Source organism: Macrotis lagotis, chromosome 4 (assembly GCF_037893015.1).
Source record: "Macrotis lagotis isolate mMagLag1 chromosome 4, bilby.v1.9.chrom.fasta, whole genome shotgun sequence".
NCBI classification, from domain to species: domain Eukaryota; kingdom Metazoa; phylum Chordata; class Mammalia; order Peramelemorphia; family Peramelidae; genus Macrotis; species Macrotis lagotis.
The window spans coordinates 170248775-170274990 of NC_133661.1; the positions used below are offsets into that span (position 1 = coordinate 170248775).

General features: G+C 32.9%; 1 protein-coding gene across 1 annotated transcript in view; it reads left to right on the plus strand.

The window, feature by feature from the left end:
• WDR72 (WD repeat domain 72) overlaps positions 1-25554 on the plus strand; it is a 362471-nt gene extending 336917 nt beyond the window's left edge. Inside the window, exons 21-22 of the mRNA XM_074234646.1 lie at positions 16160-16264; positions 22281-25554. Of these exons, the coding sequence (XP_074090747.1) occupies positions 16160-16264; positions 22281-22336 (161 nt within the window). The 3' untranslated portion in view covers positions 22337-25554. The remainder of the gene's footprint in view (positions 1-16159; positions 16265-22280) is intronic.
• The last annotated feature ends 662 nt before the right edge of the window (positions 25555-26216 follow it).

Genomic DNA, 26216 nt, shown 5'->3' on the forward strand with positions numbered 1-26216 from the left:
TATAAGAGAGATCATATATAGAAGATAGAATCCTATTCATATGGTGCTTGCCATTTGAGAATACATTTTATATGCATAGAAAAAATATCAGTATTTTGTTCAATGTACCAATGCTAATCTCAGCACCTCTTATGCCTTCTTATTTCATGATTCTTGTCTCTGCTTTTCTGAAAATTTTCTATGTAGGGTAAAGTGAAAAGTTTCAAGACCATCCTCTGATTCTTTTATTATTTCATGAATTTCAGTAGGATGAACAGTGTGGTGGAGAGAATAGAGTACTAGCATTGTAATAAGATAAGCATAGCTTCAGATCTAAGCTTACCAGCTGTGTGGCCATGGGTCAACTACATTTAACTCTTGGCCCTTTGATCATGCTCTCACTCCAAGTTATAGATGGGTTCTTCTCTGTGTCAGTTGGAGGGAGTTCTCATATATATGAAATGTGCTAGTCCAATTCCTAGGAATCTTTCTGATTCCTCATTAGTACTATGTGGTGGGGTTCCCTCATTTTCCAGTTACATGTCCTTGTTTTGTGAATGATGTCTTTTAAGTTGCTTTCCACTCACAAGTTATAGTTTTCTATTACCCTGAGGGTATCCAGTTAAATTGAAATTTGTGATATTGAGTTGTTCCATAATTCATAGCTTCAAATCATCATCAGAAGAATATTGTTATAAAAGGTGGATTTGAGTTCAAGGAAACAGTTTCAGGCCATTGAAATCATTGTGAAGAATTTCTTTGCAAATTAGACAATTTGGAGAATCTTGCCATGTTTTGTGTTTGAATTCTGTCCATAATATCCTCCATAGTCTTGATGAACATTGAGAACATTGCTCTGTTTTATGTCTTGCATCATACTGATAATCCATGTATCAATGAATAACATCAGTATGATTGTTAGAATCTTGTATGATTTTTGTCATTTATGGATATCTGGATCAGCATTCTTCATCTGTTGAAATAATTAACTCAGAATCAAAGAATTTAATCAAAGAATCCTTTTGCCAAAATCATATTCCAATACCTCTGGTAGAAGCTATTACTTTAGGTGACTTAAAAGCAAATCAGAGGATTAAAAAAATTGACCTGCCCCCAGCAAGAAGGGTAGAAGGCAAGCAGTCAAGAGGCTGTTCCCTTGAGCTGTGTTCCCTCAAACTTGCTATAGTCCTAAAAATCTACTTTTTTAATCTTGCCCAAAAGACTTACTGTAAGGCCCCCAAATCAATCTGTCTGAGAGCAAAATAAACTCCAACAGGTGTCTCCCACAACTTCAGGGATTAATTCACACTGACCCAGTTTCAACAATATTTTGCCATAGAATAGTAGCATCACCTTCTTTGACAAATGGTTTTAAAGGTACTGCTGAGACAAATGCTTTTAAAAATAGTAAACAAATCAAAATCTTACTTGCTCTATATACCCTAATCATGTGTGAGACTATGAAAATATAATGTGGTATATCCTGCCAGTCTTTGGTTCATGTTCATCAAGGATACCTTTGAGTTATTCACTGACCATTCTCAAACAGATTTTATAGAAATGAGAAAACTGCAATAGGTCTTGTTAATGAGAAATGTATTCTTAGTCATCTTTTCAAAGCAGTTAGATAGTACAGAAGATAGTGTTGGGCTCAGAGTTGGGAAGATCTGAGTTCAAATCCCACCTCAGACACTGGATAGCTGTTGACCCTAGGAAAATTAATTTGTCAGCCTCAGGTTCCTCATCTGAAAAAAAAGGGGATAAAAATAGTACCCACCTCACCAGGTTATTGTGAGGATCAAATGAGATTACAAAGGCACTGCCTCTTTAGTTATTACTATTTTTGTAAAAGTAGAGTCACATGGTCTTTCTATCCTCTTGTACTTTTACCCTCCTTGAGATAACCCAAGTTCCTCTACAAATTGTATCAATTGTAGCATGTATTTCATGGAACATAACAGATGGAGGAAATTGAAGAGGTTAGATGATCTATCCTAACAGATAAAGAGGTCAAGATCAAGAGATTGGGAAATGACTTCTAAGTTGGTCAGGTCTAGCCATTCTTTCCAAAATTATCTTTTTTTTTTTATTCCTCACATAGTTCTTTTGGAATTGAGATTGTTGAGCCCAAATGTAATAAGTTTCCCCATCATCAATGATGAGATGGGATCAGTATAGAATCATTTTCATCTCTGTTCCATTTTTCATATATTCTTTGACATTTTCCTGACTTCATTTACAAATACTGTTAGAATTATTTTAACCTAGTTGAATTTTCCACTGAACTTTCAATAGTATTTTTCTTTACTAATTTTTGTTGATTTTGAAATTGATTCTATTATTCTTTAACTGATTTTGCCTTGATTATCCAATGTCTCTCTATTTGACAAGAAGCTGAATATTGTCTGGTTAAAGCATTTCCTGGTTTCTTAAGCTCTCCTTGCTAGAGGGGAACCATGTTTTTCCTTTTGTTCATTTTCTATTTTCAGACAACTTTTTTTAAAGATGTTGGTTTGGAGCTGCTATAACCACATACAGTGACCTCTTCTTTGTCAAGTCATAACATCAAACTCAGAGTCAAAAACCCAATAAGAATTATTTGAATTAATTTTTCTTCAAATGAATTATTCCCTTTTACTTGTCAACATTAAAATTATCTATCATTCTTCAGTCTATTCCCCCAAATTTACAAGATCTTATCATAACTGATCCTCATGATCCAGGCATTGGGTCAATTAAGACATCATGATGTTGGGAGGGACCTTAAAGTTTACCTTGACCAAAGCATAGCTGATGAACACCCACCTTTATATTTTCCCCAATAAGTGGTCACTTAGTCTTAGCTGGAAAACCTTGAGTCAGAAGAAAATTCCTTAACCCAAGGCAATTATATTATTTTTTGATACTATTAATTATTAGAAAATAGTCCCTACCATCAAATTCAAATCAACCTCTTGACAACATCCAACTATTTCTTCTTTCTTCTTCTTTTTCTTTCCTTGGTCACATATAAGTTTAAATCTTCTTATACTGGACAGTCCTTCAAATATTTTAAAATAGTTATTCTGCTTGACAACTCGTAGGACTTCTTTTCACAAAGTTAAACATCCTTGTTCTAAGTAGATCCTCAAATGGCAACATATCAAGGTGTTTAATCATTTTTGTTACCTTTATTTATTTGATGATCAATATTCTTACTAAAATGTACATACAGAAATATAGAGTATTCTAGATAGTGTCTGAATAGTATGACTATAGCCTGCCCTGTTCTAGTCACATGCAGTATAAGATTGTGTTAGCTATTTTTTACCACTTTATCATGCCATTGATTCATTGATTAAGTTCACAACCTGCTTACATCCCCAGATAATTTTTTTTTCAGAGAGTTATCTTACCACCCATCCTCCAGTTTGTATTGATGGAGATTATTTTTTGCACCAAATATACTTGTACTTAATTTTTTCCCTATTCATTGTTATCTAATTAAATTTAACCTAATATTTTAGTATTTAGTTTTATTTATAACCATGGAAATTACACTATTGATTCTTGCAAACTGTTTATAAAACCATTATGTGATTAATACTAGCACCAATCCCTGTAAGACTCTGGACAGAATTCCATCAAAAGAATTCATTCCTACCTTTCCCCCATCTTGTTTCTAATCCAGTTTCCTTTGTGGAGGGGAAGAAGGAACAACACCCATAATACAGTAAGCTAATTTTAAAATAGCCTTTGGTGTGAAAACTAGTCAAAAAAGTCGTGATATATACAGTAGATTCTCATTATTGCTAGAATATACATTTTTATCCTCTTAGAAGATCACTGAAACTTGATTTCATTTTGAATAAATTCTGTCTTTTCATAAAATAGGGTTTTTTTGAGATTTGGTTTTTTTTTTAAATTTTAATTCTTTTTAATCATGGTTACTTCCCACTAACCTGTTCTATCCCTAATAGTACCTTCCCTTTATAAGTAAATATAAAAGGAAAAAGAAAAACCAATCACCCCAATGTTTATATCTGAAAATGTATGCTTCATTCTATATCTCAAGCTTACCATCTTTCATCCAAAAGATAGGAGGTATGATTATTCACTTCATTAATTAGAAATTTTAAATCTTTCCATGATTTTATTGTATGTTGTTTTTGACATTGTGAAAATTAACATTCTACTATACATTAAGTCTCCTTAAGTGACTCTGAATTCTTTGCATTTATCATTGCTTTGGGAGCAATAACATTCAAGTACCATGATCTGACTATTTCCTTATCAATGACACCTACATTGTTTCTATTTCTTTGTTATTACAAAAGTTGCTGCTATAAATATTTTTGATTATAAGAAAATACCTCTTTAAAGTAAATCAAAATGCAGTTTATTTTTTTTAGTACAGTACCAGATTGTTTTTCATATTGTTTAAATCAATTAGCTTAAACATTTGTTTCAGTCTTTTGTTAGAGGACACTAGCTTGCTTGCTTGCTATGAAAAGTCTAGGTATCTCTGAAGAAACTTAATACAGACTACAATTAAGATCCTTTTAAAGTGGCAGCAACTATACTTGACAAGTGTTTTTTCACAGTGGACTTATGCCTCATTGAATACATTAATATTGAGGGTTCCCCCCCATTTCTCGATTTTAAATTTAAAAAAGCATATTGGATAAGAATGGTAAACATTAGACACATGGAATCCTGTCATGTTTTTGGGGTCTTGAATTTTCTGTGTTTAAGCCATTTATGGTAAAAATGACAATCTGATGATACTGCTGCTGCTGCTGCTACTGGAACATTTCATTAAAATGAAAACTTTGCTTCCTATTTCAAAAAAATTTGATAAAGTTACATAGCATTGGGAGAGTTGGGGTTTCAGGGTCTTTCTTCACTTCAATTCTTTTCACTTTCAAATTGTTTTCATAGAATACTGTAGTATTCTATGACTTACGGCCATAATATCAAAAGAGAAAAATATGTATTAAGAAGACAGGCCTTTATTTCAAGGAGAAACTTGGGATCATAAAAAGAAATTTCAGATTGGCAGTCTAACCTTTTTACTGACTTCTGAGTTCAACCCATCTATTTGTAGAGCTTGTTCATGATACACACACACACACACACACACACACACACACAAATGAATGTGATCTGTGGGTTGTCTGTCCCTCTCCCTATACTGTGGGAATTCTCTTTCCATTCGTTTCTCTCTCAAAAAAGAAAATGAACTGATTTTGTTAAAAAAAAGTGAGGGTAGTTAATAATCAGCTTGTGCCTCTATTGAAAACATAAGAATGTCCCCCATTTCTTTGAGTAGGTACTTAAAGGATGTAGTTAAGGATCAAAAAGGTTATGATCTGGCTCACATAAGCCAGAAATTCTTACTGTGGGACCCATGAACTTTTTTAAATATTATGTTAACATATTTAATATAATTGGTTTCTTTTTCAATTCTTTTGTATAAAACACATTTTATATACTTAAAATCATTATACTGTGAAGGGATTCATAGAATTCACTAGGCTATGATATAAAATAAATTAAGAACCCCTTATTTAAGGGAATAATCATACTGAATATAAGAGACTACAAATAATTCCCATGTAAGATCAACTTATTTGAGCCTAATAAAAACCTTATCATTTAATGATGGCAGATATCTTTATGGTAATAATTTAAGTTTGTATATAATAATCCAGGTCTAATAAAGTAGTATTATTATTACTCTATCACAGTATTGATTTAATTTGATTTCAACCAGGTTTCATCTATACCAGTACATCATTATGGGATATGATTCCAGAAAAAAAGCTAAATTCAGAGTAACTATAAGGTTAGGATACAAATGTAAATAATTTCCTTAAGAGTTTATTTAACATATCCATGATGTCAACTAACTTGTTAAGATAGTTTTTTTTCTATTTCGTTATTTTTTCATTTCCTATTTAGGAAATAAGAGTGTTCTGACACTTGACTAACAATCTGAAAACAGACACACTCTCTCCCTTGAGATCATTGGGAATTCTGGAATAAGCATCAGAATTTCCCCCTACTCTCTAAAGTTGTAGGTATAGCCTCCTGAAAGATTAGTACAAATTCCAATGCTAGTGTCATCTGACAGTATATCAGCTACTAGTTCAGAGAAGAAACCTCTTTGTATTTATTTACCTTTATGGATAACTTGAGAGTTGACTTTGATTTAAATTGTGCTGCACTATGTATCCTAATTTTAAGTTCATTTATAAATAATGTTGAGCCCTATTCCCAAAAAGCCAGCTTGATTTCCACTTGATTGAAGAGTCATTTTTTCTTTTCCCAACCTTCTTCTAAATTTTCAGATACAAAGTGTCATATTTCCTGCAAAATTTCTTTTAGATTCTACCCTTTGCATACCATACTTCAATTTGTCAAAATACAAATAACTATTTGTTTCTTTTTTTTTCAGAATCTATACTCTGTTTTCTATGTAGCTTTTCTTAGATCATTGAAATAGGAGGAAAAGGTAATTTGATTTCCTTATCACTGGACTTTAGGATTTTATGAACAAAGTCAAATTAATTTTTCAGAATAGAAATGAAGTGAATGTTATATTTAATACTGAGATATTACTAAAGAACATCGATCACTGGTAATTTCTTCTAGTGATGAAAGGTGCCTTTCAGATAAAATACTCCTGAGTCTCTTTGTCTGTAGTAACTTAATCCCAGGCTTTCTTTAACAAGTAAGTGTGGATTTGAGATAGCTGATTTGGCAGAATTTTAAGTTCTTTCCTTAGAGAATATATAAACCTTGGACATTATTCCATTGTTCCATACTTCAAGGATCAGGGATTTTTTGGTCTAGGTACTCCCTCCACTCATATAGATTGCAATTTTTTTTATATCTTAGTACCTAATCTTTTTTAGTTTCTAATGTCTTAAAATAGTCAGTAAATTTTATTATTTATGATGATGATGATCTGCATACAAAAACTTGGGTTTTTGTTACCTGAACTTGGGTTCAGATAACTTTGTTACAGCAGCGATATCTGAATAGATTTTGACCAGTTGATGAAAAGGGGGCTAAAAACTACATCACAAACACAAATGACTGATCTTTTTTTACATATGTGCCTTGTTCCTGTTTCCCAAGTAATTAGTGATAGCTGAGACTAGAACTCAGGTTTTACAGTTCTAAATAGGCTGTTCTGTTGGACACCCTACATACTTTCCTCTATTTATCCATTTAGACTTTATAAAAAAAATTATTGGTCTACCAATGAACTGCATTTCTGCCAAGCATTAGCCTCATTACATTTGGAAATACTCATCATCAGGAAATTGGATGGTGAATCTTTTTAAAGATCAAAGCAACCCTGAAGACAATTTAATAAGTAGGATGTAGAGGGATTGCAATTTATATATGTTGGCTTGTAACTGGTGGCACAGTGGCTGTAATGTTAGTATCAAAAAGATCTGAATTTAAATCTAACTTTAGAAACATCAATAGCATGAAACTGAAAAATTCACTTATCAATCTGCCTCTGCCTCAGCTGTAAAACTGGATTAATAATAGCAGCTACACCTCCCAGAATTGTTGTAAGGATCAAGTGGGATAATATTTATAAGCATTTTCTAAACGTTAAAGTTTTATATAAAGACTTGCTAAAGTGGTGACATAAATATTGGTTTGGGCATGCTCACAGAGGGCAGGTATATGGTTCAAACTCTGAAAAAGTTTCTAATATTTGGGAATGCTCTGTTAAAAGTTGAGTTGTAGCAATCACAGAATTTGCCTAACCAGAACAATCTATTAGTTGCTAATACTTTGGTTTCTTACCTACATGTTTAAATTTGATGATTGTAATATAAAGAAAACTTAGAGGTATTTAAAGATCCTAAAATTTCCACCTGAATTCTATATTTCATTATTTTTGCATAGTTTTAACATTGTGTATTTTGTTTGTTTAATATTTTGAAATTGGCTCTCCTATATGTGTTATGAAGACAACATTTAAAAGAATATGTGTTCATTCAAAATGGCCAGGTTCCCAAATTGCAACATTTAGGATATATAAAAATGATAAAATATTATTTCCTTAAAATTATTCCTTAATTTTCAAAAACCTTTTCTACTAGCCTTGGTATCTCAAGGTATCTTAATTGAGAATCTATTAAATGATAGGTGCTGAGGATACAAAGAAACCAAACCAATGTAGAACAATCCCTAATAATTTAAGAATTGACATTTTGTTCAATTAGTCATGTTTCTTCTTTTTCCATTCTGATGACTAAGTATTACTTCAAAGGCCATGGATTTAGAGTGAGAAAAGATCTAATCCAACTCTCTTATTTTACAGATAGATCATTAAGTGACTTGCAAATTAAAAAAAAAAAAGGCAGGAATTTGAACCAGGCCACTTGAATTCAAATCCAAGGCCCATTATGATGAAAAACAACAAATGTGACAAATTTTCATTGAGTCTAGAAATTTGAATTAGAAGGTTGGACATGATTCTTTGAGCTGCTAGGGATTTTGAATGGTGAATCATTTAGCATTACAAAAATTGTCTTTTAATTGTAGTTAAAGGAATCCATGCTAGAAATGCCACCTATGCAATATTTATGGGAACTTCCAAAACTGCAAATTAACACATTTTAAGATATTAAATATTGTATAGAAATTTTTGACCACTATATTAACTCTACTCCACATGTTTTCTGTTACTATATGCTGGATCAGTAAGGGTGGACATGGGGCAAGAAGTGATTGGAGCAGAGAATAAATTTTGAAAATTTTCAATATTATTATTATTATTATTTTAGGTTTTTGCAAGGGGTTAAGTGGCTTGCCCAAGGCCACATAGCTAGGTAATTATTAAGTGTCTGAGGTCAGATTTGAACTCAGGTCCTTCTGCTTCCAGGGCCAGTGCTCTATCCACTGTGCTACCTAGCCACCCCAATTTTATTATATTTTAAGGCATTTCTCAATGAAAAAAATTTTTTTTCACAGTAAACTTTTGCAAACTGAATAAGCTTTAAGTTTAACACAGAATGTAACTATTGCTATTTAAATAAGATCAATTGATATATATGCAGAATAGTTTTCCCATAAGTTGTTTATCCAAAAAAGCTGCCACTTTGTAGAATTAATTTGGCCTCCTAAAACTGATATCCTGTTTGCCAGTAAAAGGAGTGAAATGCCATCAATTAAATCATTTATACTTATTCTTTTCCATTTTTAGCTTTTCTAATTTATTAATATAGTTTCATATATTTATTTTTCTGAGCTTTTAGGACATATAAGAAATTTCAGATTATCTCAGTTTGAAGGAAGTATAAATTATTTCTCTGTTTTGGAAACTGAGACTCATGAGAAGGAAGTGACTTGCTCCAGGGAATACAGTGATCCATGAAAGTGAACCTGAATCTCTCGGAACCTCTTTTCTGTTGCTCATTCTATTTAGTCTAAGCTGTTTTCAGTAATTCCTATGAGTGCTCCCCTCCTCTCTTTCTTATTGTTTTGACCATCGAATATGATATAATTTTTCTATCAGCTGTCATGTTAACTCACTCCATTATCAATTAGAATTCTTCATCTGAGCTTTAGCAGTAGCTGGAATGTTTTGCTCTATTTTTCAATAGACAAACATTTCAATCTGTTTTTATCTCTTTATGAATGATTTTCTTATAAACATCACCCTTCTCTCTGAAGGTCTGGTGTGCCCAAGATAGATTAGGTCCATCTTTTAAACCAGACATAAATAGTTTATATATTAAAAAAAACATTACTGGGAGCTGCAGGTTTTATTCACACAGTAAATAATATGGATTTTAATATCACATAAGGTGCCATGCCATAGGAAAGAACAAGTAAGCCATCTATATGGCAAAGCTTAGTGTTTTCTCAATGGAAATCATAACAAACTGTGCTGTTGTCAGAAAGGTTTCCAGATGGTTTGTTTGCTGACTGTGGCTACTGGGCATGCCCAGCCCTGACAGCTAGTTTTATTACCCTGCAGAAGGTGAGAGAAAGAAGAAACCCTTTTTTCTCACCTTTTATGGAAGTGACTGAAACAACTCAAAGGAACCAGAACAGAAAAGGTTAAGTGAGCATGGGGGAACATTTCACCATGTAGAAACAATTGTACAAGACTTCTAGTTTTTGTTTATGTTTTAGAGTGGGGGTGAGCTCTCCTTATCACTCTGTGACTGCTTCCTGTCATCTCCCTATTTGCTTATACCATAAATTCTTTGTGTCTGAATAACATCAGAAAATCATAACTATTAATTTTGGAAGGGAACTCAAAGTCCATCTAGTCCAATTCCTTGTAGATGAAATTGAGACCTAGGGACTTGCGCCCCCCCCCCCAATATCTCAGAAGTAGAATTTAAACCTAGTTTCTATAGTCAGAGCTCTTTTTACTATAACTTTCCCTCTTTATCCCTATTCCTTGTGTCCAGACTTCCCCTGGAATCTCTTAAAGCTCCTGAATCTTCATTGCTTTAGACTTCCAATCATGCCTCTAAGTCTTCTCAATATATAAAATTCCACTATAAGGCCTATCTCCTCCAATTGGTAAACTCCTCATGGAATATTCATTTTGTGTAAAGACTCAGCTGGTCTTCATTCTTCTCCTAGTCATGTTCCTGACTTCCTGACTTTAAAACCATATCCTAACACTAGTTCCTTTCTTCCCTCTCCCTCTACCTTTTCAGTTTTCTCTTCTGTGGCATTTTTCCCTCATTAGAATGTAAGCTTCTTGAAGGTAGGGATGGCCTTTTTACTTGTTTTTGTTTTCCCAATGTTTAACACAATATCTGGGCAAGAGTAATCCCTTAATAAATTCTTGGTGTTTTATTTACTTCCTTCTTTTCTTTCTCTCCTTCCTTTCTTCTGAATCTATTCCCCACCATTTTTTTTTATCCACAATGTATATCTCCTCAAGATATTTGAAGTTTATAAGACTGACCTTTTAGTTGTCAGGTTTTTGATGTGATGAGTAAATGGAATATCATTTTATAGCCTTCAGTGAGGGAAAAAAATCCTCCAAATAAAGAACTATATAAAATGAGAAATATTTCAGAATCCATTATGCAGAAACTAAGTAAGACTGGTCTTGGTTTAAGATAAAATATACAGATGAGCCCATCATCCATTTTTCTCTGTCTAGATAATATAAAGATCTTTGCCAGCCTGAAATAGATGAGCTACAAATTCAATTCAATGTGAATAACTGTAACTTATTATAGAAGGTGAAATGGTGGAGTATAGAGAATGCTGTGTGTACAGTCTAGAATAGCACCATTGGTGCTTACTATCTATGTATCTCTAGGCAAGTTACAAAACTCAATTCACTCTCTAAAGATTAATTCCTAAATTATCAACATGTGAATTGCTGGAGGAGTTGCCAGAGGTGCAGTTCCACACATTGATGTCATCAGGGCCCTTTCTTATATCCATGTTAAAAAAAAATGTACAATTTACTTTTATTCATGGACTCTATATGTAAAAGATAAAAATTATGGAAGATACACATAAAGGGCTAACCCCTATATAATTTCATCTCCTACTGTCTAATCTAGAGGAATTAACCATAAAGGAAAATTCTAGAAAGCTATACAATCCCTTTTAAAGTATTTTTTAAAATTTCTCTTTGTGCCTCTATCAAGATTATGGTAGTGAATACATTTTTGGACTTAGGCAATATATTGACATGGCTCTGCCTTTGCTTAATTCAATCCTTGCTCCATTTCTTTCCAACCATATGGATTTGATTCCCCTGAAAAAACCTAATTTAGCTTCTATCATCTCTATGAAACATTCTCTGATCACTCACTCCTAATAGAAATGATCTTTTTTTCTCTAAACAAAGTAATTAGACTCTTGCAATTTGTTAACTATTATTAATTTTGTGCCTAGGAAAAAAAAACCAGAGCTGTGATTTAATTGATCTAGGTAGCGTTTGCTAAGATATTTTTTACACCAATGTAAATGTTCATCTCTTCAGTTTATAGCCTTGAAGTTGACTTTGGGTACTAAGATTTTTATCTTTCTTGGGGTCACACAGTTGCTACCTTTCAGAGGTAGTATTTAACCAAGATCTTACTGACTCATTGTCAGCTCTCTATCCATTACATCTTGATACTTCTCTAGTTAGTTGTCTGTTTGTTAGTGATCTTTTCATGTGAAGTAGTCTTTTCTTCTTTCCTTGACTACAAGCCTGGTGATGTGTTAAATTTTTACAAATTCCCTCAGCTCCTAACTATCTTGAACATAATAGGCTCTCACTATATTTGATATGCTTGAACATAAAATGGTGGAGCACAGAAATGATCACACCCAGCGATGTAGATAATGATTCAACATAATATGCAAAATAGAAGGTAAAATTGACAAATCAGGTCTCTACATAAGAATGTAGACATGGAGAATCAGATTTCATTAATTTCTATTGATCATAGAATGCAAAACTAAAGAATTATTTCTGTAGCCAGTCAAAACTACTGAATATAAAATGAGCACAGTTTTATGCCATAACTAAACTTATATCTAATTTTGTGCAAAGAAGGGCATTTATTTTGTAAACCTAATATGATTGCCATAGCAGTTGTGGTATTTGTCACTTGATATTGTTATAAGTGCTTTAAGTGAGTTTGGAAGATACAGAAGCAGAAAATATTTTAAAAACCTGGGGCATAGAACCAGAGATCTTCTGATCATAGATTTAGAGTTGAACAGACAAGTCCGACTTCCTCATTTTACAGATAAGAAAACTAAGTTTCAGAGAAGTTAAGTGACTTACGCAGATTTTCATAAGTACTAAGGGGCAGAACCAAGACTTGAATTTTCCAATTGTAAATCTGCAACTACTAACATATAATAATGTTTCCATGTTCATGCATAACTAGTTAAGACTTAAAGATGAATTAATAAATTTAACAGTACTACTAATCAGTCTGAAAATGCTTAAAGTAACACATCTTAAACTATATATTTCCTTTATCATCATATAAAATTAAGTAGTGCAGAAGATGACTTTGTAAGATGTGCATGTATTAGTGCAAAGAGAACTGAGTCTTGACTTAAAGACCCTGAGTTCAAATCCTAAGGCCCTGAGTTCAAATTCTATCTAATATTTACTACTTGTGAAATCTTGGTCAATTCACTTAAGGTCCTGGGTTCAGCTTCCTTATCTATAAAATGAGAGGGTCAAAGTTATAAATCCCTTTCAGATTAAGAAGAAAACAAAAACACTTATAGATTTAAAAGCTCACATCCGTGCAAGTAAATAGCTACAATAGAGAGACCGTGAGTTTGAAAATTGAAGCTCTGACTTCAGTCACCAAATTGGCTTCAAGTCAAAAACCAGAATTATGAACAATTCAGGTAATATTTGTTATTACTTGCAATATCAAAGTCCAGATTTCACAGGCCAGTAAGTTCTCATGATCAGAGTTTGTTCCTCCAGCCCAGTACAAAATACTTTGCAGACTTGTTTTTCCAATTTCTTAGTAGAGTCCTACTGTGGAAGGTAGATGACCCTATATTCTCAAAAGGCTAAACTAGTGGAGTATAAGTTCCACCAAGCAGGCAAGTCACTGACTATGCATTACTGTTAGACATTATGAGGATAAAACTAGGTTATCAACAGTTTGGCTGCAGGATGATGATTTTTTTTCTGATTTAGGTACTTTCCATGTGTAAGATACTGACAAATTCTGGGGTTAAAATGAGAGGAGAAACAAGAAATACCTCTCTGCCTTTAAGGAACATAGATTCTAATGGATCATTTGATAAGTAAATATCCAGGTTCATTTAATATCATACCAAATACATGCAGATTAATATCTGGTCTGGTGTTTAGTTTTTGGGAATTTAAATCTTAGTTTGACTAATATAATCATTATGTGTCACAGACCGACTTGAATCCAGGACTTACTGAACACCAGCTCTTTTTACTATGTCATGTTAACTCACAATGATATTGAATCACCATTATTAATTTATTTCATGTGATTTGAGAATTCCATGAAGAAAACCCCCAAAGCTAGGATTAATCAGCTTATAAAACAAAGGATCAAGGTGAGTCATTTTGGCTTGATGCTAATTGCATCATTGATACTAAATTCCTCCATTGAAGGGATCACAGCTCTCCTTAGGAGTAATAATGTTTGTCCTTCATCCTCAAAGAAGATTATGGCATCAGGAGAGGAGATGCCATGACAAGCACAAAAATTGGATTCAAGTGAGGGGGTGCTGTACTAAGTCACCAGCCTCACTTCTTCAGAGCCTTCTGGGTCCAATGACCAGATATGGATCAGGATGACTGGAGCTGGCCTGGGTGTTAGGTATTCAGGTTTAAGTGGCTTGCCCAAGATCACATAGAAAGTAAGTGACAAGTGTCTGAGGCTGGATTCAAATTCCTGTCATAACTCTGTCAGTCCTCAAACCATTGTACCACCTAGCTGCTCTCCTTAGGAGTACTGAAATATTGGAGTAATTGAAACCAAGTTTCAAATCTCCAAAACAGCTTTCCCCATCATTTGTAGACTAGAACATGGAATTTAGGAATCATGAAGAAGTTTGAAATAGACATCTTGTTTGTATTTATGAGACATTTAGATTTTATTTTCATTGCCTCTCTAAAAACCTTAATAGACTCAGAATGTTAGTGCAAGGTATTTGCCAGAGCTAATTTTGCAGATTCTGAAAATGAAGCTAAGAAAAGCTAAGTTAAATTTCTCCATAGCAAAGAACCTATTAGTGGGAAGAGTCAGTACTAGAAACCATTTCTTGTGTTGTATTATGCCCACCATATTTTGTTTAGAAATTGGTCAAAATGAGCAAAAAAAAAAACAAAAAAAACCCAAAAATGCCAACTGAAACTTTCATGATTTGAGTTTAATTTTTCATGTGCAAAGAAAACCTTACTGAAAAGGTAAGAAATCATTTTCCTCAGGTGATTGCAATTTTAGTTTCTAGCTCAAAGTGAATGTGGATAGTAACATCTCTTAAGAACATATACTGGTTATCTAAAGGTTACTGATATTATAGTGATGAAAAATTATACATTTACAAAGGGAGTAGGTGGTTGATGTAAGTTTGTGGTGTTTGAACTGGAATTACTAATATGTATAATACCATTACTAATATAGATGAAATATTTTAAATAATATTTTGCCAAGTTTGAGTGGCTGTCATGCTTGACCCCACTGACTAGCTATTAAAAGACAAGGAAAACTAACTGTAGAACAACAACATAATTTTCTAGCAAATAAGAGTGATTTAGTGTTTGTGGAGATAAATTTTAGTTTGTGGAGATAAAATTTAGTGTTTGTGGCGCTAGCACTCCAGATCAAAAATATAACTTTGCCATATAATAAATTTAAACATTTCCTCCAATGAGAACCACTAAGTATAGGTAATATATTAATCAAATTATTTGGAGCCCTTCCCCCCCCCCCACGAAAGCATCCATGGATAGCATTGATGTGATATAATTCATAGGGGTTATGAAGAGTTGAACTAAACAATTTTCCCTTTTAGGATTTTTAAGAAAAATTATTTTAGAATTATTAAGAGATAGCTTTGCTAAAAAGCATCATCCAGCTACATAGCCACCCAATTGGGGCCTATCATGGTTGGTTTTCAATAAATAAAATTTTGTTCAAATTTTAAGAGACAATTTGAGGTGGTATTATTTTTTCTTTTTTAAATGTAGTTAGATAGATGGAAATATCCATTGCATAGACAGTATGGAATAGCTATGATTTTGTGTAGCAAGAGGACTCATCTTACCAACTTGAAAGTATTTCTAATTAACTAAGCTTATAGTCTTCTCTGTGTGTCCAATTGCCACTAATTGACTTTATTGTTTCAGATTTATGCATTAAAAATACGATTTCCACTTTGAAGGGATCACTTTGCTACTTTGTAGCTTTTAAGCTGATGCCATGAACTTATTTTTCGTCCAAGATAAAGTCACATCTATAGATTTTTCAACTAATTACATGTCTGCCAATAAATACTAGGAGGATACATTTTATTTCAATTTATTATTTCTGTTTACAAAGTATGACTTTGAAAAGATTTGTGGCATTGAGCGGTAGTAGTAGGTTTTGTTTTGTTTTGGTTGCATGTGTATATATTACCACTTCTCATTTCATCTTTTTCTTTCTTCTTTTCTTTTCTTTGTCTTTAATAGCTACAGTCAGTGTGGTCAAGCATGACAGCCACTCAAACTCGGCAAACTTCCAAGAAGCTGAGGACATGCCTGACAGATGTGTCTTAGAAGAGTCAGAGAGTCCAGGTGAAAGCCATTTAAAGATAGTCACCAAGTATAAAATGATAAATTTGACACAGCTTTTGGGTCTATGGAAAGAGAAGAGGAGGTGGGGGGTGGGGAAGGACATTGTAATGCTGTTTTCTCTTAGCAGCTGCACTGTCAAATTAAGAGTCACCTCCAGGGGTCAGAGTGTGGAGCTGTTATCCTTTCCTTTTTCATCAAGATTCAAGTCCTACAAAATACAAAGGCAATAAGACTGAAAGGGAAACAGCCTCTAATAGTTCTTTATAATAATTTTATACTAAACTAGTTAACCTAAGGATATCCTCTGAGCTCTGAAGGATGCTGTAAGGTTAAAAAATAGAACAATGATTTTCAGTCAAGTAGAAAAGTGCTCAATTGGAGGGAAACTCAGAAGCATCAGAAGTCAATTGAACTTTTTCGATACAAATAGAGCCACAATAGTGCTGTGTGGATTTTCCCAGGAAAGAAATTTACTTTCTTATCAAAATTGTGAATTTTTTATTCATTTTTGTTTCATTTCCTTGAAAGTGAATGCAGGAAAAAAATGCATTAGATCTAGCATGCATTAGGGAAACAAATCTATGTGTGTTTGTTTATTCTGTTACTGATCAACTTATAAAAAATTGGTACAACTGGATGGCCATGATGCATACAAAAAGACAAATCATTACCATGAATGAAAGAGTTAACTATCTTCTCCAGCACCACCACCCACTCCCTTCACTTGCTATTTTCTTTTCCTGCTTTATCTGACTTCTATGTACCCTCTTGCATCTTTGTGTGCTGATCCGTGTATCATATTTTTGATTCATCCTCTCTGTGGCCTGTCAGCTTAGTTAAGAGATTTCCAAATCTTGTAGCCTTTGCTGACAGGGGGCAGCTGCAAACAGTCCCCTGATCCTTCCCCTAGGAGAGCTACCAAGATTTAATTTTCAGTGAAAGGTGCAGTTTGAAATCCATGTCAGGTCCCCTAAGTCATCTCAGAACCCCAACAGGACCAGTGACTATAGGTTTATATGTCAGCACCCTCTCCTTCACCAAGATTCTTTTAAGAACTGAAGGGCTATCACACACTTGAGCTAAACCACTCTTCCACATTAGCTTCTCTGTAGAACCAAGAAAGAATGGTTTCTCTCAAAAAATGCAAATTTAGCCTAAAATAAAATATACCCTAGAGGCTAAAAGACAGAAGGGAAGTCAAACTTGTAGAATAAAAACGAAGGAATGTTTCTTTTTATTTTGACTGGGTTAACATGTTTGTTGATGATGTTGTGGGACAAGGATCCACAAGATGTTCTCACAATTATTCACAAAGGATGTTTATTCTTGTTTTATTGTTGTTCAACTTGTTGGAAATGAAATTAAGTGAATCAAATTTTTATGTGAAATGGTACTAGTTCAGATGAGCATAAATCAGGTATGTGTCTTTGCAAAAAAAATTGGACAGTTTTTCAAGGCTCCCCAAAACACTCATTCTTAACCAAAATTCAGTGGGTTTAATTTAAATACAGCACCCCAAAGATACTATATATATGTATATATATAATATATATTATATATACAAGGATGAACTGATAAAGAAGAAATATTGATTCAAAAATATAGGCACTGATAAATAATCCAAACTTAAAAAGTGAGTACTGTTCTGTACATCGGACATCATTAAACTGGTAATAAAGAATGAATTACTCTGGCTTTTTCCTCTGTCCATTCCTGCATTTTAAGACATCTTGCCTTATAGGGCTGGAAGCCTCTTGAGATTTCACTACTGGTCTCACTGCCTCCCACTGAGAATTTGTGGCTCGGTTGTCATGGAGACATCGTATTTCTCCAAGAATTGCTCATATTGATCCGTGGCCAGGCGTAAATGGCCAGGCGAGTGTGAGGAATAAAGGGGGCTGGGCAGTACTATAAAATGACCAGAGGTTGTGAGTTGGAAATAAGCTCATAGCAAACACTTAGGTAAAAAGAAAGAAGCAGTTTCATTTTGTCTCAGGATTTCGTTTCTGCACTTTGGGCCATTGTCTTCTTTCACTATAGACTGAAAGAAACTTGTTAGTCACTTGTCATGTCAGATCTTTGGTGCTTGTCCTGACACAGCTGTCAGCCTTCCAGCTCTGTGCAGTTCAGGGACACACAACAAAGAGCTAGCAACATGAATTATTTATTGCTCCTTGTGTGGATGAAATTCTGTGATAAGAAATTAAGACACTTCTGACAGAGGTGCTTGTTTAGAAAGAAAGATTTTGATGATAGAATGCATTTGCTTGAAGCATGAGTGAGTATTTTGGTAGGCAAGGATGCTAAGGCATGGGTAGCATGTCAGGAATTTTATTTATATATATGTATACATTATATATAATATATATTTTTCTTGTATAGATAAAATAGAACATAGTGACTTTTTGCAAAGTGAGTTTGTGCCATCTCTTCTTGAATGGCAAAGAATTCTAACTTTAGGATATCATGTTATTCATTTGAAAGCTCTCTAAAACCTAGTATATAAATGCAGATATCTTTAGAACTTTTCTTCTGAAGAATGTATCATTCATTTTCAAGAAGGACAATGCACTTTTAACATTTTTTAATCAGAGGGGGTGAATGATGTGAACTTTTCTTCAACTTAGTAAATTAACCTTACATTCTATGTGTAAGATTCATTAGCAATTCAATTTGGAAAAAATTAAACTTGCCAAATTTTAAAATAAAATTTTTACTTGACATGTTCCTTATATAAGATTCTCATTAAAGAGAATATCTATCTACTAATAGTGATCATTGAAGAATGAAAAATTTGGCCTCTCTTAAGTTTTAGGGTATATTTACTTCATGTTGTTTTATTTATACTATACCAAATTATTAATTTGCTTCCCCTCCCCCACCACTGTATTTCTCAGTTGAGCCAGTAGCTAGGTATGGCATAAAAAAGACAACCAATAATTAGTTCATCTCTCTTCTTCTCTTTTTTCCTTCCCTCCTTTTCTTTTCCTTATCTTCTCTCTTTTCCTTCCTTTCTTCCCCTTCCATATAAAATATACTAAATATGACATATGCCAAAACTAATTTATTTGCATAACCTCATAGTTCATCTCTAAATTAAAACTAGGCTACTATCAAAGCACATGGAAAAAAATTTGGTTCAAAGATTCAGAAAAAATTATTTTTATAACCCTTTTGAAATGAACAGCATTACTTAAACTAAAGCTTTTTAATTGCTTTAACTTGTTTTTAACTAACTTTCAAGTTTCACTAAAGAATTTGAAAATTTAAAATCATTTTCCTTTTATTTTTGTCACAAAATCAGATGAAATAGAGGAACTAGATTTTGCAAGCTATTCATATAATAGATACCCAATTAAAAACTAATTGTTAATATATTTTTGAAAACATTTCTAGTAATTTACCACTATTAGTGCTTTATTAACTGAAGGCTATTAAAGTTGGCAAGGATCTCCAACTTTAAGCATGCTTGTAATTTCAGTCTGCTAGGGATCTTGACATTTTCTTATATCTAGATCTTTTCCCTTAGAATTGTTTCATTAACCAAGAGATGCTTCCCTTTATATTAAAACTAGTTATAAATAGTAGATTCCAATTACTTCAAAATATGTCACTTGTAGACTCAACCTGAGAAGACAACTCTTGATTCCACTACCAAGAGCGTGAGTCAACATTGTGTTTTTTCAAAACCCCTTTTGAGTCTGAGGGCCAACAATATCATTCATTTTAAGAATTATGTATGCACTTTTGTAAAAAAAAAACAAAAGAAAAGATACTTATTCACTATTTGTTCTTCCTCACTCCTCTTTCCAGAAAACATACCAACTCCCAACTGCATTTTCACTACTTGCTTTTCATTCTTGGAATTCTTTCCCTCCTCAACTCCATCTCCTGCCCCCCTTAGATTCCTTCAGATTCTGTCTAAAAGTTATACTTTCTGTAGGGAAACTTTCACTAGTTCCCTTAATGCTGATTACTTTTCTCTGCTGATTTCCTCTAACTTATTATATATATTTATATATATATAATATATATATACACCCACACATAGTGTGTCTTCATGTTGTTTCCTCTTTAAGACTGCTCCTCAGCAGCAGTGTCATTTCCACTCTATTTTCCCCCCTTAACATACTAATTAGTAATCCCTTAATAAATGCTTGTTGACTAACTGATGGACTGACCAATAAGGCTAAGGAAGTTTAGCAAGCCTACCCCTTATTTGATTTTCATTAGGTCCAAAATGTACCTTAGATGCCGTTCTTACATCTTAATCCCTTTTCCTTGAAATAAAATCACCTGATCCCACTACCCCTCATTTTTATACTCACTGTGGGCAGAATAAAGTTCAATTTCACTTTGAAAATTTTTAAAAGGGAGAAATAGAATGACCTAGGGGAATGAAATCTATGCTTGGAGTCAGGCTCACTTGAATGTCTTACCTCTATGTTGAGTGTGATTCTAGGCAAACTACCTAATTTCTCAGTTGTCCCAGCAACTCTGGCTTCTAGCTGCAGAGGAACTACTCAATTGATGAAATTATAAATTATAAGTTTGGTCTTAGAAAAAATATAATGAAAGACATCTCATTTGCTTCTCTAATTTTAAAAAAACTTTTAAGCACATTTACTTTCTTGTTCATATCAACTGGGAAAAAGGTACAAAAAATGGAAAAGTGGTATCAGAAACTATGGAGTCAAGAATATGCAAACTAGTGCAGGGATCTATGTCATTCTGAAGTAGATTTTAATTAGTCTATCTTTTGCTGTTAATACAGTTTTATGCATAGCACATGTTTTATATACAATCTTGTCAATCATTATCATATGTGTATGGATGTAATGGACAAAACTAGTTTTCTCACTAAGGATGTGAGGGATGCTTGCCCTGTGATAAGCCAAGGTGTGTGTTTGTGTGTGTGTGTGTGTGTTTGTGTGTGTGTGTGTGTGTGTGTATACACAGACACACACACATATATGTATATATATATATATTTAAATTATTAAATATATATTTAATTTACATATATTTGTATGTAGTGACTCATGAATCACTTGTAAAACTCAAGTGACAGAAAACTAGGACAGATTAAAGAATGGAGTGTTGGAAAAAGGCTGCTGATGATGCATGAAACGAGGAAGAATGTGGAAGATATGAGCAGTACATCAATCATAAACAAAAGGAGCACATTTCTTAGTTTTTTAGGGAAAAAAACCCAGCATCCTAGAAAATGTAGAAATAATTCTGAGTAAAAATATATATTCTATTTTTCTATTACTCTGATACAAATTGTCTACCATCAATTCTTACTTACCATTTTTAAAAAGCAACTATTTTTAACTTAGAATGTTAAAGAATTTTGGTAGAATTAAGTAGTTGGAAGAAGCAGATTGATGGAAATGATGCATATCATTAATCCATAGTACTAAAATTACTAGAGTTCTAACTTTCCTTAAAATTCTAAAAATGGATATAGAGGATTGGGCATGGACTTAAGCTAATAATGTTATTAGAAAACCTAACTAGCAAGAACACAGAAATGATTCATGTGTTTGGTCTTATTTAAAGTGTTGATATCAGACACTGAAATTATAATAATCTAAGTAATTTGGAGAATAATTGTATTTGAAGATTCAGTGAATCAAACTTCTATCTCACTGGTATTTCTCAACAAAATTGGGCCTTAGTCCTAAAATGTCTTAGTTCCAGGAAGAATAATTGGTTTGCTTGTAATTTGGGTCAAATTTCTCTTTTCAAATGAAATACCTTGTGTTTAGTTGTTTTTATTATGATGATAGAAACATCAGATTCTATTTGACATTGTTTATTAATCCATGTAAGTCCTTTGTGCATTTGAGGCTCTAATGTTTAGGAAAATGGTGATTTATGAGCTTGGAATAGTTTTATATGTTAATTTAATATTTAATTTCAGAATATATAAAGTACTTGGCAGTTTAAGGTGAAACTGTTTCTATTTGTTAGTCTATGACAAATACTTTGTTTTTTCTTTTCCTTCTAGGTCGGCAAAAAGCACATCCTTGGGTGGCTAAGATGTGTTCCTGTAAGATGTGTTGAAATACCTCCTCATTTACTGGAAGTAGGATTTAAACAAATTAATTAAGGACATGAAAGTGTATTTTTTTTTATAAAGACTATGTTGTTTTGTGTTGTGATTTGGTTACAAGAACTTAATATATCAGTCCTTGAAGCCAAGCTTTCTAGAAAATTGTAAGAGTCGATTCAGTGCAACAACACACTATATCTTTGCAAGAACATTTTGCAGATTACCTCATGAGTTTGTTTCTCAATTTTTCCAGTGCTATACCATTGTAGAATGCTTGTCCTCTACCATAGGGGTATTTGGAACTTAACTTAACTTTGATGTGTTTAAGTTCCATTTTTTCATACTTCTGAATCATTAAAAAACACCATTGTGTCAAATATTAAATAAGGCTTTTATAAGGACCTCTGTTTGATTTTATAACCTTAAATTAGTTTAACTAACTTTTCTGAAACTTGTCCAGTCTTTTATGGTTTATTATTATTTTTCTCATGCTTGTCAATCACCAAGCAACCAGCTCTAAGACTCAGTAATATCACATATCATATGATTATTTTAGTTCCTTTCTTCTAATTAGATGCAAAAAGCTGGGTGCGATCATTTGTTTCTATATCATTTAAGTTGGTTTCTTGTTTCCCTATGCAAGATTGGATGGAGTATGTAGTTGTCTGATCATGACTTCATGAATCATTCTACACCAAGGAATATTGCTGGTATTATCAAAACTAGAAATGGGATTAAAGTTTGACCTTCATATCAACTCCAAAGCTCTTCAATTTTCTTTAGTTGTGATAGAGAAAATGATACTTCAGGGCTCTATCATTTAATTGGTATATGTATTCATTCTGCCAAAACCTATGACCACTCTGATATAACTCCAAGAATTATTGTTCCCCCTCCGCCCCCCCCCCCAAAAAAAAAGATCATCACCCTGCAGTCAACTTGGTGGTGAGTATCTCCAAACTTAGCTCAGGGGTCTTTGTGACACAAGCATATTTTTCATTTCCAGATCCAACTCCTTTCCTTCTTACTGGTACATACTACACTTTTTAGTGTCCTTACACATAATTCAAGAACCCAGGGTCACTTTAGAGGAGGGGAAAGCAATAAAAAAAAATAGGAAAGCCCTTAAAGTATTCATCTATCCATTAGTGGTTAGTTGCATCAACATCCATTTCCCAAAATTCATATTGTAACCCCAAAGACAGTTTCTAAATCAGCAACATCATATATTTTAGTGTACACATATTACTAATATGTATATATTTTTATCCCCTGAAAAGCTTAAATAGAAATTACTTTTCCAGTCAAAGATGCTAGATAGGGGAGTATTTATTACTATAATGAGACAGAATTGAAAGAACAACAATTTCAGTATCATCCTAATGATTTAAGTATCTCAAGCAGTTTTTTTGGGAGCCTTTAATACCAAAAATGTTCCCATTATTCAGAACTTTTTGGAACTCTGGGAATTGTCTTCAGAATCTCTAGAACATTATTTTTAATATGCTTAATGATGTAAACTTTCATCCTTTGAGGATGGGTTTGATTTTGGGAAATTTTGAAGTCAAGTTTTATGAGTAAAGTAAGTGGATTAACTGACTGGTATTTCTTTTGATTAAAAATAAAGTTTAGGTGGTGCAGTGGATAAAGTACCAGCCTAGAGTCAGGAGGACCTGAGTTCAAATCCAGCCTCAGACACTTAATAATTGCCTAGCTGTGTGACCTGGGCAAGTCATTTAACCCCATTGCCTTAAATAAATTTTAAAAAATTAAGTTTAATCATAAAGTAAATAATAGTTTTCTTATGAGCATCAGAAATTGTCACTGTTAATTGTTTTTAAAAGATAATTGGTTCATTAGTGAAACATATCAAATGACTGTATGATCTCCCAAAGGGACTATTTTGAAGGGCTATACTGGTTTTAATGTAGAAGTTCCCATATTAACAGAGGAATAACTTGAATAAAGACTTTCCCTGGATCATAAAATGGTAGATGTAAAGATGACATTAGAGATTGTGAGGCAGGAAAGAACTGGATTTGCAATCTAGCTTAGGTTTAAATCGTATCTTTGCCATTTGACATATTCAATCAGATCTATACTTTGTACATGGCACTCAAACTATCTAAGCCTCAGAAATTCCATTGCTAAAAATGAGACTGTGAAACTAGTTGACCTCCAAAGTTTCTTGCAGTTATATTTATGAATGCAGATCAGTTTCTTTATCTTATGCATGAGGAAACTGAAACCTAGAGGGGGTAAGTGACTTGTTCAAAGACTAACAGGTCCTTGACTCAAAAGAGAGTCTAAGAGTCATGGCTTAGAAATGACTTTTCTGATAGCAAGTTCATTGTTCTTTTCCACTACTTTGCCTTATTTATAAAATTTTTTATCATTCTCATTACTTTTTAATTGCAGCTATTATTTCTACATTTGCAAGAAAAAATACAACTAAATCTGTAGTTGTAATATTTAGTATTTGTTTTTTAGGTCTAAGGAAAAAATAGTTATAGTTTTTACATATTAGAGAAATGTCTGTTGTTATATTTTTACCTGTTCAGATTTTGTTGCTTTTTATTGCATAATAACTGAGATAGATGATTATTTCCAAATGACAATTTAAATTTCTAAGATGTAGAAACTTGATGGTACAGATATATGTTGTCATATAAACCCTTTCTAAAACACAAGAATTACTAATATCCATTTCATAATATTAAAATATAATTCTGAGAACATATTGAGAATATGCAAATAAGAGACTTTATCCATCAATCAGTCTTTAGTAGTTTTGCTTGTTTTGGCTATCTGAAAAAGATGGTTGATTCACAATTGATCAGATTGTCCATGGGTTGATTTACCCATCTGCTAATGTGACCAGAAATCCCACATTGACAGTTTCATGATGCAGTGTTTATTGTCATCTTTGGGTTATCAGGTACAATCATGTTCTTTTTAACTAGTTAACATTTTGTTTGTATCTGTGACTGTCACTGATGTAAAAATAAATAACTAGATTTTTAAAAGTCACTTTTGTTACATTGTCTTTTTGAGGTGGGATTAATCATTCCTTTTTGGCTTGCTCATTAAGGGAAAGTTTCCAAAACTGATATAAAAACTAGCAGGTTGTGAATTCTATTTTATCTTGGTGAAGGTTTGACTTGTCCATAAAGATATAATTAGGGGATTAGCCTCAGGCAGGACACCTTATGTTACAGTTTTAAGAGACTAAATTAAGATCACTTTGAAATATTTTCCTTTTGAAGCTATCACAACATTTCAAAAATTTGCTTCTTCATTCCATATTATTATGATTGGAATAATAATGAATGAGGAAACTAAATTATTTTCAAGTATCTAAAGAATATGACAAAATTTACATTCATTTCAGACTTTTTTGTCTAATTTTTAACTTCCCAGAACCATAACTATATTATACCACATACTATTTTTATCCTTTTCTAATACCAAAAGACATGCTATGAAGAAAACTGTCAAGATATAAATGTCTCATCGAGAAAGAAAAAGTCACTTTTTAAAAACCATTGCCCATACTTAGTATTTTAGTATGTCTATTAGTCTGAAGTGCCTTTTGATATTTTCAAACTGACAGCTACCAAAGATGTTGGGGAAAATGACAAATAAATACAGTAACAGGACCAATGCTTAAATCCAATTTTGACCATAAAACCACTGCTCTTTCCGTTTTCTTTCTTCCTCTGATATATCTCTTCGGTTATTGTTTTAAAGCAGTATCATTATCTCACAATAATATTTGGTATTTCTTAATGTGAGCCTTCTTGCCACAAGAAAAACAATAATAAAGCTTTATTGGAACAAGTTCCTTGTGTCAGTTTTCAGAAGAAGCTCTTTATATAGGTGATTCTTCCT